The sequence below is a fragment of the Lethenteron reissneri genome, chromosome 29 (assembly GCF_015708825.2).
Source record: "Lethenteron reissneri isolate LAM-NWPU_2019-01 chromosome 29, ASM1570882v1, whole genome shotgun sequence".
In the NCBI taxonomy this organism is placed as follows: domain Eukaryota; kingdom Metazoa; phylum Chordata; class Hyperoartia; order Petromyzontiformes; family Petromyzontidae; genus Lethenteron; species Lethenteron reissneri.
This window is the reverse complement of record NC_083807.1, coordinates 616,641-633,781: the sequence shown is the minus strand read 5'-3', so window position 1 is coordinate 633,781 and position 17,141 is coordinate 616,641. Positions and strand designations below refer to the sequence as shown.

Below are 17,141 nucleotides of genomic sequence, written 5' to 3'. Positions count from 1 at the left end.
GCGCGTTGCCATTTTGTCCCACGATCGCCCCATTGTCCCACCACTGGTAGTGTCCAACCATTGGTAGTGTCCCACCATTGCATAACCAGTGTCTGAATGTCCCACTGGTACGCCATTAACTGTGATTGCCAAAGAGTTTCAAATCCTGGTTGAATGTTTACTCAGCCCACCATGTCTGCGGGGTCGATAAAGTGAGTACCACTCAGCAGGGGGTGTCAACAGTGGTTGTGCAATGAATGGACTCGTCCCGCCATGGGAACGTGGGATTTCCATCACTGGCTCAGGGCTGTCAACTGGAGGTGAGCACCGATGCTCGTTTGAGCAGCAACTCGCGTTGACCTTTAACCTTGAGCCCTCCGTTGTCCCCTTCTACCACGCGCGCCCCCGCCCCCCCCCCCCCCCCGTTTGGACTGCGCGGTCAACGCAGCGAGCCGATGGTGGAGATGCTGATGCTGGACTCCTCCGTGTTGGGACTCGAGTCCCTGGGGGGCCCCGCGCCGTGCAGGCGCAGCAGCAGCGCCGAGCCGCCCCCCCCGGCCCTCCGCGCCGAGTCCCCCTGCAGCAGCGAGCCGGGAGAGGGCCCCTCGCAGCGGCCTCGGCCATTCCTCCTCCTTGCTCGCCCCCCCCAGCGAGGAGCGGCCCCACCTCGCCAGGGGCGGCCGCAGAGCGCGAGGGAGCGCAGCGTGGCGAGGAAGGCGCTCCTGAAGGAGGCGGACACGAGGTAGTAGAGCACGGGATTGACGGCCGAGCTGACGTAGAAGAGCGCGTTGGTGAGCATGTAGAAGTAGTGGTAGAAGTTGTTGAGCTGGCTACGAGCACGCGGAGGGGTGAGGAGGAGGAGACACGGGGGCGGGTGGAGAGACATGTGGGTGGGTGAGGAAGTTGTGCATGGGGGGGGGGGGGGTGAGGAGACATGTGGGCGGGTGAGGAGTGAGGAAACGTGCACGGCTCATTGGGACGAACTGAACTCGCGGACACACACGGACAGTGCGAGTCGTAATGCTCGTGCCCGTTGTGTCCTCTGATTGCTCCACGCTCCAAGATGTATTCATTTCTCTTCGGGCTCCCCGGGGGTGGGTGTAGGGGGGGGGAGAGGAGGGGGCCTCTTCTCGATGATTGACGCGCGTAGAGCAGAGGATGTGGCCTGAGGGGCTCGCAGGGAGCCATCTCCTCGTGGAGAGGGCGAGAGGCGCCGCCATTCACCTCCTGCTGCATGCCCATCATCACTGCTCCCGAGAGAGGCGTGCTTGGGGGCAGGGCTGGCTCTGCCCCCTGCCCTGCTCAGTCCTGCCGCTGCCTTGCCCGCCAAGAGACCGACCAAGAAGCACTGCCCCTGGCCGTGCCAGAGCCGTTCCACGTGTGGGTGTACAGGTGTGTGTACAGTATACGTGTGGAAGCTACCCGATCTGTCGCTCCACACGACGCTTTAAGCCTTCTTGGCCACAGTCATGCCCTCCCTTCTCGATGCGTATGAAACATGGACCCTTCTAATGGAACATCTGCGCCGGTTAGAAACATTCAGACTATCCTGTCTACGGTCCATGCTGGGTTAAACCAGGCTGAATTGTGTGAGAAGCTTACAGATCCTTGAAATATCTGGACACAGTCCTATCAGTAAGTTCCCCCGGCAAGCAAGGCTGCGTTGACTGGGTCACGTAGCTTCTGTTTGGCCGGATAGATGGGGCTAAAGGGGGGCGACACGGGCTAGAGAAGAGATGTGGTACAGGTGATGAAGTTGAGTTGCCTAGAACTGGCCTTAGCCTGTGGAGGAGGTTCGTGAAGGACGCGACTGGGCAGTTGGAGGCAGTAGCCATCCAACAACAACGGAGTGACACTTGCAACAATGAGCAGAACATCGAGCGGCTAAAATACAGCGATTTAGCTCAGTGAGGAGCACAGGTGGTACATCTTCCAGTCATCTCAGTCAACCCACGGCACCTGGGTCTGTCCCGTGACCTCCTACCAGCGAGCCTTAGACACTTCACGTGGCCTCAAGGTGCACCTAGCCTGGCACAATCGCCTTGGTGACGTCACCGCCACTTCGTGGCGAATGGCGGCTGTTGTTGTTGGGTGGGTGTGTGGTGTGTGAGTGTACAGGTGGATGTGAGAATTGTTGATGAATATACCACCACCCACCCTCGCAATCCTCACCATCACCAATCCTCAACATCCCCACGCAAAATCAGCGCCTATTGTCCTCTGGGCACAATACCCCTGATCGACGTGCTTCATAATCTCACAACACAGGCTCCTCGCTCGTGGCATCCGCTCCAGGGATTATCTAATCCCGCCGGCCCCTTGCAGCCCCCTGGATCGCGCGGGCGGTAAACTCCGAGATGGGACCCAAGTCCGCGGAGTCCGCAATGGAACAATGTCAACATTCCTCCAAACCTGCGTTACGTCAACCATCGCTAGCATTGCGCACGCCGCCACCATCACTACCGCCAGCTTCAACAGCTCGAACGTTGCCGTGATCGACACGCAGGTGTGGAGTGGACGCGTGGAGAGGGGTTGGTGGGGGGTTGGTGGGGGGCACTCACAGAGTCCACCAGTCCTTGGGCACGTAGCAGAACATGAGGCGGCGCGAGTGGTAGGGCAGCCAGCACACCACGAACGCCACCACGATCGCCCCTGTGTGAGCACACACACATACAGACACAGATACACACACACACACACAAAAAGTTCCCCCGTATAGCCTGTAACAGACTGTTGGGGCAAGTGTTTAGCGAGCACCTATGAAGGCCGGAACGGCACACGAGGGGTGAGTGGCCAGCACCACGCCCGACCGCCTTTGTCTCCCCAGTGGCGATGTTGACACACCGCACGAGGTACTCATTTGAGGCTGAGTCGACGTAGGTCGACAAACAGACACACACAGACACACCCCTGGACCTTTTTACTGCAGGTGGTAACCCACGGAGACCGCGTTTGATACGGACGACCGGCACGGCGGGGATAAATTGTCCACAACACATTTGAAATCGCATTGAGAGTCATTCAGAGAGCCATTCGGAGAGCCATTTGAAGAGCCATGCACCGAGGAGTCGTTGCGACTTCGGGGAGGACTCACTCAGAGAGAGCTCGTCTCGTCCGCTCTCAGCTCCGCCGAGTTGAGCCTCGTGACGGCTCGGATCAGAGAGTGGCTGTGCATATCTCGTGCTGTGTGTACACTTGGGCTGCGAGGTGGATCTATCTGTGCGGACCAAATTATAATTAGGTCACTCCCCATGAGTCCTACAAATTCCATATGGGCTCCTCCCTGTGAGTTCCCCGTTCGTCCCTTTAAGTCCTAGAGAGCACCACGAGTCCGAATCAATCCCTGTTGGTCCCCGGGATACCCACTTGGTGTGTGGGTCCCTGAGTCCCCGTTCGTCCCCGTGAATCCGAATTGGTATGCGGCTCCCCGTCAGTTCTAGCGGTCCCTGCGGCTCCCCGTGAGTGTGGGTCTCTACGCGTCCCCGAGGTGAGCCCCCGAATGCCCCCGCGAGAGGCCGCATTGTCCCCGCGCCTCTCACTCAGCACGGCGACCCCGTGGCGCAGCGCGTGGACTCGCGACGGCTCCAGCGAGACTCCCAGCGAGAGGCTCTCGGTGTCCCCGCGGGGACCTCGCGCGCGCGGGGCTCCCGGTGGCCCCCGTGAGGCTCCGCGGGGCCTCGAGCCGCGAGGGGAGCCCGGGGCCCCGCAGCCGTCCCCCCCGTGCGAGGGCGCCCTGGGGGGGGCGCCCCCCTGCCGCAGACGCAGACCCCCTCCTGCCCCCCCTACTCCGGCGCCGGGAGCCGCCGCGCCCCGCAGCATGAGGAGGAGGCAGCGCGCGATGAGCGAGTTGAGAGCCCACACGAGCAGCATGGGCAGCAGGAAGGCGGTGAGCGCGTTCATCTGGGGGTGGTCACGTGAGATTGACATCACCATGCTGCTGCTGCTGAATATTTGCTGCACTTTATTTGCTTTGTCACGTTGAGACTATCCTGGTCTCCAGAGTGCTCACCAAGTTATGGTGGTGATGATGATGATGATAATAATGCTACCGATTACAATGTTGCTCGGGATCGTATCGCTATATTGATAACGATGTTTTTTTTTCTACCACCGAGGCCCAGTCACGTCCCGTCAGTCTCGTGATGATGGATCCATCCTGTCCGCCTCCCCCCACGGGGGGGGTGGAAGAGGCCCCCTCACAGCCCCCTTGGAATCTCTCTGCGGGGCACATTCTCTGTGGACTCGCGCGCCGGGTCCATTCCCGACTGTGTGAAGCCCAGACTCGAGCGAAGCGCCGCGTCTGGTGCAAGGGCGACGCAAAAGACCCCGCGGACGTTTCAGGCGGTCGGGTGGCTGTGGAGGTTCACAGTGGCCGTGTCGGAGACAGCGAACACCACGAGACACTGGGCTGCCACCGATGAGATCCTCAAATTCGGAGTGCAACCGCCCGTGGTTAAACCGCGTTCCCAAATGTAGCGCGGTGACAGCCTCAGCCCGGCCACTGACGACTACACACAAAGACAACCCGCATCCAATTTGGTGTTGCACCGAAGCGACCTCAGTGGTCGATGTGCCGAGACCAACAAGACGACGGGTGCGGCAGCAGACGCCTCGTAGAGACACGTGGTCACTTGAAGGGTTCTCGGAGTGGTTCTGTGTTACCCGCCTCCACGTGCCCTTCCCCACCCCGGGGTGACGCACGGCTCACCGCGAGAGATCGGAACGGCTTCCACCGCGACTCGAGCGAGGTACGACGCCGGCAGCCCCTTGGCCACGGTTTTGAGAACGCGCCCAAGAACAAAAACCATCCCGTGGCGTCACTGGCACGCGCATGCCGCCCACTCGGTCCGCCACGTCCATATACCAACTCGACCTCCTTGCCACGGACTCTCAGCACACGGATAGCATACGATGGAGACTAACGTTTCGGGCAATGACACGTCTGCGGGATGACGATGATTACCATGACGATCATTATGATTGATGGTTACTGCTATCAAAGATGATCTTGAGTATGGTTCTGCTGATGATCCTGTATCGCCAACTAGGTACCTAACGAGGTGATGGGAGGACGACGACGACGATCACGATGATGATCACGATGATGATCACGATGATGATCACGATGATGATCACGATGATGATCACGATGATGATCGCGATGATGATCACGATGATGATCGCGATGATGATCACGATGATGATCACGATGATGATCACGATGATGATCACGATGATGATCGCGATGATGATCACGATGATCGCGATGATGATCACGATGATGATCACGATGATGATCGCCCTACATATTATAACGACGATGAAGATAAAGACGACGACGTCAGCTACAATGCTGATGATGACGATATTTGAATTATGACCATGTTATCGACGACGACATTGATGATGATTTCGACTAAAATTATCATGACAGTGATGCCGAGGCTACCGCTGCTTATCATGACAATTATGACTCTGTCGTTGACTAAAATGCCAATTATGATAACTAAATGCTGCTGCTAACGATTATGACGGTGACGACCATCAAAATTAACATCAAAATGATAACGGCGATGTCAAGAGCAGCCCCCCCCCCCCCCATCTCGGCGTAGCCGCTCACCTGCAGGATGATCTTCAGGTTGAGCTCGCTCGCCACGTTGGTGCACACCACGCCACTCGGATCGGCCGTGCCGTCCTTCCTGTGCACCTTCTCCACCGTGCCCATGGCGAACAGCATGGGCAGTGCCAGCAGAAAGGAGGCCACCCACACGAGGCCCAGCAGGCCCTTGGCGCGCTGGCGGGACATGAGGGCCTTGGCGCGCAGAGGGTGGCACACGGCGAGGTAGCGCTCGGCGCTCAGGCTGCAGATGTTCAGCACCGTGGCGTAGGTGCACGCGTCGCGCAGATAGTAGTAAGCCTTGCAGGCCGACGAGCCGAAGGTCCACGGGTGGTGGAACCAGATGAAGCTGTAGACCTCGACGGGCATGCTCACCACGAGGATGAGCACGTCGGACACGGCGAGGCTCACGAGGTGGTAGTGCGCCGTGCTCTGCAGCTGCTGCTGCAGCGTCTTCTTGCGCGCCACCACGTAGATCGTAGCGCCGTTCCCCACGGTGCCCACGGTGAAGATGAAGAGGTAGAGGAGGGTGACGAGCAGCTTCGTGTACATGTCCGTGTTCACGTCCAAATCCTCCTCGCCCACGCCCCCCTCCTCCTCCTCGCCGCCGGCGCTGCTGCTGTTGCTGTTGATGATGTTGATGGTGTTGATGGTGCTGCTGTTCGTCGTGATGGCGGTGCTGTTGGTTGACGCTCCAGGGTTGAGGAGATCCGAGGTCGCGTTGCCAAGTGCAGAACCCAGGGGGAGTCGCGACGCGTTCGTCCACAGCGCTTCCATTGCACCTCTCACGATGATGATATCTCGCTTTATATTAAAACTCTCTTTTCTGCTGCTGCTGCTGCTGATAATAATGATATCACTTAAGATTACGTATCATACTTTGTATGCAGTCGCTATTGATGATATGCTGATTTATATAACAACGTATGTTTTATTATGATGACGACGATGGTATATATGTTCATAGTAACTTGTACTTTATTTATGATGATCAAAATGACTGATGTTACCACGATTAAAATTCAGTATCCTATTTGTTTATTCTGAGGTGGCTGTTCTATGAATATGAACACTCTGATATTAATATAACAACTCGTCTTGTGTTTCCCCCCGAGGATGTTGATGAAGAAGATGATCCTGTGACTGCATCTGAAGGCTTCCCTCTTCTCCTGCTGCTGTCGCCGCGGAGCGCAAGGGACGCGTGTGAGCTCACCGTGACGCGCACGAACACACACAAGCAGCAGCAGTTGCTCCTGCTGCTGCTACTGCTGCTTGTGAGCGAGTGCGCTCACTCTGACGCACGCGCGCGGCAGCAGCAGCAGGAGCAACTGGGAACCAATTCGACCCTCGGCGCCAGGCGTCTTGGCTCCTGCGAGCGAAGTTGAACCCCCGAGGAATCCCCAAGGGGGGCACTGGGACCCCCTAGGCCCGGGGTGCCCTAGCAGGGGACGCGGATGAACGAGGAACCGCGGAAATTCCCGTCCGCAGTTGCCTCTCGGCGGAGTCGCGTCGACTGGAGATGAGGAGGAGGTGTGACGGGTTGAGGAGGGGGGGGGGGGGCAACGCCGCGGGTTGGAATGAAGGCGGCAGTGGCGGAGGCAGCGCAGCCCCGCGGAGCTCCGCGGGTTCCGCTCGGCGCTCTCGCGGATTGATTCACGACCCCACCTCCTCTCTCCCGGTGCCATTCATCCTCTCGCTATATTACCAACAAATAAATAAATAATAACCGTACGCTGTGTTAACCATCTAAGCGATGTTTCCCATACGTTCAATTTCATCGTGGTTTTAATGAACTCAGCACTGTCGAGCCGTGGCTCCCCCACCACGGGGAGGGGTGTCAAGGCTGTCCTGAGTGTGAAGAGAGAAAGGAAGGGACGGGAGAGGGAATGGAGGCCGGGACGGAAGTCCTCAAGACGGACAAAGCGGAGTGCGCGCCTCAAGATGAGCAGCAGGGAGAGAGGAGAAGGGGGGGTGCACCGGGCAGAAAGGGGGAGACGGGACTCCGACTGGGCCAAGATATCGAGGCTGAGAGGGTGATGATGAGAGGGGACGGACGAAAGGGAGACGAGAGAATAGCGGAGCTGCATGGAGGATCAGCGTGTGTTTTCACAGGGGGCGGGGTTCAGAGTGGGTGGAGTCACACAGAAGTTACATGATTTACGGAAGGCTTGAGCTGGCTTCGAGATGGATATCACGATGCCAAGCTCTGTTCTAGGAGGGTCCTGCTACATTGGGTTGTAAAGCCATGAAATTCATTATTTATCAGCGTTTGACTTCGTGCAGGGGTGGCGCGACAATGGAGAGCCTGAAGAAAACCCACCACGTAAACGATGGGGTGACACTCAGAGCTCAGCACAGATGCATTCAAGAATTCATCTGCACTGCCACTGTGCAGGGATTCGCACGGACTCATGGGGGCTTAATGGAGTTCGCTGGGACTCACGGGGGTACACGGAACGTGGGGACGATGGAGACGCGGGAGACGGTGGAGGCGAGGCAACACGAAGACACGGGGCCACGGGAGGCAACACGGAGACACGGGGCCACGGGAGACGCGAGGTGTGGGGCCACAGAACGAAGAGGGGACGTGACGGAGAGGGGACGTGACGGAGAGGGGGGAGGGGGAGGAGAGCGGGGAGGGAAGGGGGAGGGAGTCAGCTGGCTCACACACAGCGGCTTGCAGCGCTGAGATTGTGATCCCATGACAGATTGAGCGTGTGTGGAGGGAACGGTGGCGCAGTGGTTAGCGCACTTCGCTACCAACCACATTAATCAGAGTTCGATTCCCAGCCGCGGCTAACAGTAGCGAGTGCTCTTATTAGAACCTTTCCGGGACCTCGGTCGACCTCAAACTTGTATTTGTGTCTATTGTGCGACATCTAGTGGCGGTAGGGCTCACGCGAACCAATGACATACGACTGGTTTTGCCGAGTCCTTCACTGCGCGGGGTTCAGAACCACATAGACGTCGTCTCACGCGACTCGAATCGACAAATCTCAGCCTCGCGCTGACCCCTGGGCCTTTATCCCCCATCCCTCGCCCCCCACGCCAATCACAGACACCTCGAGTCATTGCGGGCGCAGAGCGAACTCGCATTCACGAGCAGAGAAAGGAAGAAAGAGAGCGTGACATCAATTATAAACTCAATCATAACCCTGAACTTGAGCCACACTATGGCACTGACTCTGACCTGAACCTTGAGCCTAATTCTAAGTCCGACCCTATTGTACATACTGTAACACAAACCACAGCCATCGCCCCTACCACGACCCCTAACCCCTGCCAGACCGGCTCAGAGTCGGGGCGATCGGCGTAAGTCGCTAACGCGAGCGTGTCAAAGCACGCTTATCCACACTGAACCCATAATGCCGTGCCCTAGATTCCTCCAAAGCACATTTGTGGGAGAATCAGGCGTGGCGCTCGCAGACTCGATGAGTCATGTTTTCTACTCAACTAAAGAGCCTCGGCACCATACTCGACCAGATTGTGTCGTTTGATTACCACTTGCAAACTGTAGTCAGGTCCTATAATTTTAATATCAGGGCTCTACGACACATTTGACCACAATTGAGTTGTGACATATCAACAAGGCTCGATTATTGCAACTCACTACTCTACGAGACGTCTGGCAAAAACATGACCAAGCTGTAGCGTGGACAACATGATTCGGCACGTGTCGTGACGGGTACTGCAAGATCCGACTGTATCCGTCCAGTTGTCGCTGAGCTGCATTGGCTTCCGGTTGTCAAACGAATACATTATAAGGTCGCCCTCATTCCGCACAAGGTGTTTGCCACCAATGCACCTTGCTGATCTCTTCTTGGTTCTTTCGGTAAAGTCACGTAGAAGGGAAGTAATAAAATAATAAAAATAAAACATAATAAAATAAAATTATTTGTGAGAATAATTTTATTATGTTTTATTTATATTATTTTATTACTTCCCTTCTACATGACTTTACCGAAAGAACCAAGAAGATGAATCCCTGCAGTCACGAAAGCTTTAAATAAAAATTTAACTTGCTGATCTCGTCAAGTAGCATAAACCATCATCACGCAAACTGCGGTCGTCGTCCTCGTAGCAGCGGCTTCTGGCTCACCGTCGAACAAAGACGACGGTCACCGCATCGCGCACTTTCAGATGCGCTGCTTCGGCGGCCGTCTGGAATGCTCTCCCTTCCGACATTCGGAAGTCACTGGAGCTATGCACTTTTAAATATTGATTGACAACTAATTTATTTAGAACTGATTTTTGTGTTGTTTGTTGTGCTTCCCCCGCACCTCCGATTAGCACGGTTGACTACGTACGGTGCCAAAGAAATTCAACATTCCATCATACTACTCTAATACTCTACTGCTATGCATACTCCAATGCTATGAACGGGTTTATAAAAATAGAAATGAGTAAGAACGCTAATATTAGACGGGTGTGGCTGGGTGGCAAAATCATTTCCGGAACGGTGTTCTGGACTCTTCCGGCTGAAATGAGTCTCCGACCAAAAGCCCGAGAACTGGAGCCAGAGGCGGGACTCCAACCCACCCCGCGCCGCGTGCGCGGGCACCGCGGGTGGAGCAGACCGCGCCCCGTGGTTACCACGAAGCCCTGCGGGGGGGAGGGAGGTGGTCGGGGTTGGGGGCCAGCTGGGAGCCCCGTGTCCACGCGCCGCTATCAGGGTCGCGCAGGCGGCGATGGGGGCCGCGGTGTTCGTTCCCCCCCACCGCGTCCCCATCACAAGACGACGAAGAGAAGGTGGAGGTGGGGATGATGGTGCGGGAGATATGTGTGGGACATTTAAATTAGAGTTTTCACGCAGCCGCGAGCATCCAAGGATCGTCACAAGGACCCCCCGCACCGCCTCGGCACCATCAGGGAGGAGGTGGGGGTCACGAGGTGGGGGGGGGATAACCGAAGTTGGGGAGCCGAGGACCATTGCGAGCGAGGAGCACGTGGGGACGCCAGGACACGGGGCCACGTGGGATCATCGGTGACATCGCGACACGTGCGGGCACACACGGGCCCGCGCTGAGTCTCAAGGCTGCTGCAGGAGGGTCTTGCTCTATTGGATGTTTAACCGCGAATCCCATTGAGCGTTTGGCTTCACGTGGCGTGCCCTTCCCAAGCGCCACTGCCTCTCCTGATAACGACTGCGATGTCTCTCATTCGCGACTGTTGCCCGATCCCTCCGCTGTTATTTCCGCCTCAGTGTAATTCCCGACGAATGGAGATTAATTATTGATGGCTATGTAATTGCATAATGCCCCGTGTACACTCGGCTGCGCTCACTGCTTTATAACGCGCCTGTTTTGACTCGGCGGATTCCATCTGGTTTCTGGCATCAGGGATTTAAAGTAAATCCATCTAAACACGTGCGTTGGAGATTGCGTCGTGAGATGCGAGCCTGTGTGCGTGCGTGTAAATGTGTGTACGTGTGTAGCTGTGCGTATATGTATGCTACCGCGCTTCGAATCCGGCGACCCGAGTTCGATTCCCGCTCACTGCCAACATCAGTGACCTCCCATTGGTCGACCTTGAATGATTACCTGGTGTGCGGCGGTGTGTAAACACAGCCGCTGGGGAGACAACCACACCACCCCTCTCTTGTGCATCGTGTTGACCTTTAAATGAACTCGACAACAGCACTTGCCGTAAGTCTGTTAAACATATACGGGGGGGTCTTGTGTATGCGCATATCTTTGTGGGTGTAGGTACACGTGTGTACATGGGTGTAGGTACACGTGCGTACGTGAGTGTAGGTACACGTGTGTACATGGGTGTAGGTACACGTGCGTACGTGAGTGTAGGTACACGTGCGTACGTGGGTGTAGGTACACGTGCGTACGTGAGTGTAGGTACACGTGCGTACGTGGGTGTAGGTACACGTGCGTACGTGAGTGTAGGTACACGTGCGTACGTGGGTGTAGGTACACGTGCGTACGTGAGTGTAGGTACACGTGCGTACGTGGGTGTAGGTACACGTGCGTACGTGGGTGTAGGTACACGTGCGTACGTGGGTGTAGGTACACGTGCGTACGTGGGTGTAGGTACACGTGCGTACGTGGGTGTAGGTACACGTGCGTACGTGGGTGTAGGTACACGTGCGTACGTGGGTGTAGGTACACGTGCGTACGTGGGTGTAGGTACACGTGCGTACGTGGGTGTTGGTACACGTGCGTACGTGAGTGTAGGTACACGTGTGTACGTGGGTGTAGGTACACGTGTGTACGTGTGCGCGCACGGGGCCCACGCGTGCATGTTAATGCTTCCGCCGGGCACAGATTGGAAATCCGCGGCAGCTCCCTCCTCGCGCCGTCCGCGTGGCTCCCCCTGACACGCGGATGCGATCGAGGAGCAGAATGAGTGCTCACGCTGACGCGCGTGACGGCTGCGATAAATTACTTGTCAATTAACGAAACGCCTCTCTGTCTTGGAAGGGTACGGGAGGAGTGGGGGTGAGGGTTGGGGGTTTAGGTATTGTTCAGTTGTGTGAGTGGGTGCGAGGTGGGGAGGGAGGAAGACATAATGAGCGAGGGAGGGGATGGAGGGAATGAGGTGGGATGGGAATGGAGGAATGGATGGGGAGGAGGGGAGGGCTGAGATACTGAGGAGTCGGAGGGATTGATCGGGACTGGGAGCGGGCCTTCTTGCTGTGACGATGCTCGATGGGATGCAGGGATGCGAAGGAGGAGGGAGCGAGATGGAAGAGCTGGATTTGTGGCATGGCGGGAGGGGCTGGGAGTGAGGAGCGCCATAGCACTCGCTGTGGTTATGCGTGATCAGGGAGGGGGAGATGGGGGGCTGCCTTCTCCCTAACCTTGCTCATGGTTGCAGAGCGCGTCTCGCTCTCTCCTTCACAGAGCCCTCCCCCGCCACCACCTGTGGGTCGCGATGGGAGTCCGTGTCCCCATGTCCAATCTGCAGGGGTCATCCGGGCAGGTGGGCGGGGGGGTTCACACTTCATCCCATTCCCCTTTCCACCCCCACTTACCTCTCTTCAGGTCGCAGCTTTGGAGGGGGCCCTGAGACCCCATGGTCGTCATTGCCAGGCGTGTGCCAGGATAGATGCACGTCGTCTCCATACCACTCCCACCCCCTCCACGGGAGCTATATCGAGAACTCGACATGCACATCATTGACGTTCCGGACCATGTCACCCCTGCAGTGCAGAGAAGTAAAGACGAGTGAGTGCAGAGAGCAATAGATGCAGCGACAATGCAACCTCCAACAGCGGCCGGAGAGAAGCAACTTCATGATGAGCAGCACCAGCAAGAGCAGTCACAGCAGAATCTTTCTCATCAGCAGAAGCAGCAGCAGCAGCGGTAGCTTGTGGACCACAAGCCGAAACTGCATCCATACAAACCATGGCAGCTGCAGACGTGGACACTTAATGACGATGCACAAATGGGAAGTTAAAACCCCGCCGGGAGCGTGCGGAGACTGTGGTCACGAACCAGAGGAGAAGCGCGGAGCTTCAAACGCAGCCACGAAGGGGGAATCATCATCGTCAGAGCGATGGTGGTGACGCCCACTCGGCTACTCCTGACGCCGCAATCGTCTCGATCCTCAACCAGCTCGACGCAACATCACAGCTGTTGCTCTACACCAGCATTAGCCACACGACGAATCAGTAGAGATCCAATCACACGCGCATACCCTTGCATACAGACCCATAGGCTGGCACAGAGCCCCATTATCACAATCAGCACCACCATCATCAACAATTATCATAATCACCAACAGCAGCATTGTAATCAACACAAGCAGCGAAATGATGATAATCAGCAGCAGCAGCGGCGTTATCAATGTCCGCCGCCACTCTCGCACAGTCCCCGACTCTCGGTTTGGAGCGTGACCTTAGAATCTAATAAAATATATAAATAATAGAGCAACAGCCGACGGTGGGGGAGGGGGAGCATGACGTGAGGGGGGCACGGGGGGGGTGACGATGGGGGGGGTGACAAGGGGGGGGGTGACAAGGGGGGGGGTGACGAGGGGGGGGGGGGTGACGAGGGGGGGTGACGAGGGGGGGGTGACGAGGGGGGGGTGACGAGGGGGGGTGACGAAGGGGGGTGACGAGGGGGGGGGGGTGACGAGGGGGGGGGGGTGACGAGGCGGGGTGACGAGGGGGGGGTGACGAGGGGGGGGGGTGACGAGGGGGGGGTGACGAGGGGTGGGGTGACGAGGGGTGGGGGCTCCACGTGTCTCGCGAATGAATGGGTTTGTTTAACACGTCGGCTCCGGGGTGTTTCGAGCCGCGCTCATTAATTAAGCTGCTCATTAAGGGGGAAATTGGTAAGAGCCTATCTGTGAATAAATATGCTTCAGTCGCATCTGAAAACAGGCTGCGTGATTAATGGCATTGAGAGAGGGGGGCGGGGATGGCATGGGGGGGGGGCAATGGCAAACAGCGTCGCATCAGATTAACACCTTCACCTTTCCGGAAAAATACATCACAAGCATTACGTGTGTGCGCATAGACACACACACGCGTGTGTGTTTGCATAAGTGTGTGTGTGTGCATACGTGTGTGTGTGTGCGTGCGTCTGCGTGTTGGTGGAGTGGTCGTGTAGCGGTTAGCAAACTGCGCTACAAACTCGGCGACCTGAGTTCGATGCCAAATGACGTTTCGCACCAGTGGCGATTATCTTAACCAGTCCCGAACTTCCTCTAGATCGACTCAGCCTCAAATGAGTACCTGGTGTGGCATGTAAACATCGCCACTTGGGAGACAAAGACGGTCGGGCGTGGTGCTGGCCTTCCCCCAATAGTCTGTTAAGGCTATACAGGGGATCTTTATCTGTACATCTGTATCTGTGTGTGGGGGGGGGGGGAGTCCCTTAGTCGTATTTCGTCATTCCCCGCTGCTCCGCTCATCTGCTCGATGGCATCGATCGCTCTCGAGCCCCCGGGAGACCGACCCTGGCCACCCCCACCCCCGTCCCTCGACTTCACTTTCCTCCCACCCCGAGGCCCCGCGGGGGTCACTGCTGTCCGGGGTGACGTGACCTTTGACCCCGCGACACGAGTCAAGTCCGTGACCCCTCCCTGCACTCCACGTGGGTGCTGAGCTCATTGACCGCTTGAGGGATCTGAGCCAGAGGTGAGAGCCAGGACAAAATGCAGGCAGCGCCAACTTCGTTACATCGACCACGGTGGGATGATGATAAGTGATGCCGATGACTGATAATAATTTAAAATGATTGATGATTCATAATGATGAATCAGTGTGGTGATGACGATGATAAGTGACGATGGTCATGACACATACTGGCGAGCTTGATAGCAGAATTGAACAAGCGACCTCCGATTGTGAACCGAGAGCTCTGAACACTGATGATGAGAGATTAACAATGGCCGTGTTCAAACAGCAGCATTATCACCTGGCCACATCGCAATGAGAGGCAACGTCACCACCCTCGCCTCGTCGCCTTAGCCCCTCCACCACCTCAGGGAGCGATGGTGGTGATGGTGGGGGGAGCTGTTGCCATATTTCAAGTCTTTAAAACAGGGCCCTACAACCAAACATGCCATGTGTTGTCTCTTGAATATTAATAAAATACCAACTTGGGTCCACCACCACTACCACCTATTTATATTCATTTTGATCACCAGCAGAGGTTTACCGCTGCCACCACCATTATCACCGTCGTCCCAATCATCACCGCCACCTGCATTAGCATCGCTCCACCCTCCATCACCACGTGCCGACACTTTTGTTTACAATCGCTGCCATCACCATCATTGCCACCTCCATCATCACCTCACCCCTCACGCTCTGGTGGGAGGCGGGGAAGGGAGGGAGGGGAGCGAGAAAGGAAGGTCCATCGCTTGTTCGGGATGAGGTTAGTCGCTCATGACGGGGAGAGAATGATGTCTCGTGCAGCGTGCGGGGGTTGAGGGAGAGATTGGCGATGGTGCCAGAGGGAGGCGGGGGGGGGCAGAGGCTGCCCAAACACCCCCCCCCCCCTTCGCACGGACGTCACGGGGGTGAGAGGGCAACAGGAGACACGGAGAGGCACGGGGAGTTATGGGGGTCACGGGGAGTCACGGCGTCCGTCCTGAACCAACGGCTCCTGAAGTCGCAAATTATACAAACGACTCTCAACTCCCGAGGACGAAGCCCGACCCCCCCCATACATCACCTCCCCTCCGCCCTCAATCATGCCCTCACCTCCCTCACCATCTCCATCACCCCCTTGCCTCCCTCACCATCTCCATCACCCCCTTGCCTCCCTCACCCCCTCACCCCCTTGCCTCCCTCACCTCCTCACCCCCTTGCCTCCCTCACCTCCTCACCCCCTTGCCTCCCTCACCCCCTCACCCCCTTGCCTCCCTCACCCCCTCACCCCCTTGCCTCCTCACCCCCTCACCCCCTTGCCTCCCTCACCCCCTCACCCCCTTGCCTCCTCACCCCCTCACCCCCTTGCCTCCTCACCCCCTTGCCTCCCTCACCCCCTCACCCCCTTGCCTCCTCACCCCCTCACCTCCTCACCCCCCCTTGCCTCCCTCACCTCCTCACCCCTGTGTTTACGTCGCAGCGGTCAGAGTGGAATCCGCGCTCGGCTTTCGTGGGGACCACCACCACCACTTGCCACCACTTGCCACCACCACCACTTGCCACCACCACCACCACCCGCTCCTCTTCTTTGTCATCATCATCAGGGATTCGCCACTGCCACCCCCGTCATCACGAACACGTGCGGGTCCGAGATGCGAAGTCGCTCACCGGCTCACACTGTGGAGGAACCGCTTTGAGCACACGGCTGGGTCTCCCCAACGAGCGAACCTCCGAGTCAGAAGCAAGAGTTCGACCCCAGGTAAGGCGAGGCGGTGCGTGTAAACACCCCTCCGCCATGCTCCGTCTCCAGCGATTAGCTCGGCTCGGAGCCTCGGAATTCGTGAGCTTCGGCTTAGCGCCGCGAATTAGCGGAGCGGCGCCGTTAATTCCGTCCCCGAGAGCTGCGGGTCTCGCGTCCCCGTGTCTCGGGAGATGTGCGGTGGGCAGGTGTGGAGGCGTGCGGTGGCTGCATGGTGTGGCGAGGAGGCGGCAGTGCTGAGTGTCGCCCCTCGTGTGTGGTGATTTTCTCCGAGTTCTCAAGCATCCCAACGAAGCAGGGACCCTCCTGAAAACCGAGGATTGAGGCTCGTTGCTATCATGGCCGACACAGCGCCAGCACTACCAAGATCTCAAGATTTGAATGCAGAATATGAAATTCGACTCAAGATGCCATCGGATGGCTTTCCCGATTTAACACGCGGTTATAAACTCACTCCGTAGCTTTAAAATGCCAAACGAAAGAGGCTCGTCATCAGAGCTGCCATTGTCATCATCGGTGGCCTCCACCATTAGATGCAGCAGCCACAGCATCGTCACCTCCTGTCCACCGCGTGGGTTCGGGTGGTTCGTGGTCGTGCTGTGGTGGCTCTCCGTTGTTATCGTTTCGCCCCACGTGCAGCTCTCCAAACCTCTTCGGAAACTGATTTTTAGTTTTCTATGCAAAGGCTCCCAACGCAATTCGTAGAATACAAAATGATAGCACTCCGAAAC

General features: G+C 57.1%; 1 protein-coding gene across 4 annotated transcripts; it reads right to left on the bottom strand.

The window, feature by feature from the left end:
- Window positions 1-405: 405 nt before the first annotated feature.
- Window positions 406-13,453, bottom strand: LOC133349109 (neurotensin receptor type 1-like). Of its 4 annotated transcripts, XM_061562301.1 has the most exons (6): window positions 13,045-13,453; window positions 12,582-12,749; window positions 5,600-6,768; window positions 3,519-3,879; window positions 2,541-2,631; window positions 406-809 (listed from the first exon to the last, which is right to left on the bottom strand). In XM_061562301.1, exons 3-6 carry the CDS (start codon window positions 6,371-6,373, stop codon window positions 419-421), a joined length of 1,617 nt encoding a protein of 538 aa, XP_061418285.1. In that variant the 5' UTR covers window positions 6,374-6,768; window positions 12,582-12,749; window positions 13,045-13,453; the 3' UTR covers window positions 406-418. The 4 variants fall into 4 exon arrangements, with proteins under 4 accessions (XP_061418285.1, XP_061418284.1, XP_061418283.1 ...); XM_061562300.1 differs by lacking the exon at window positions 13,045-13,453 and having other exon boundaries at window positions 5,600-6,771; window positions 12,582-12,991; XM_061562299.1 differs by lacking the exon at window positions 13,045-13,453 and having other exon boundaries at window positions 12,582-12,991.
- Window positions 13,454-17,141: the final 3,688 nt, after the last annotated feature.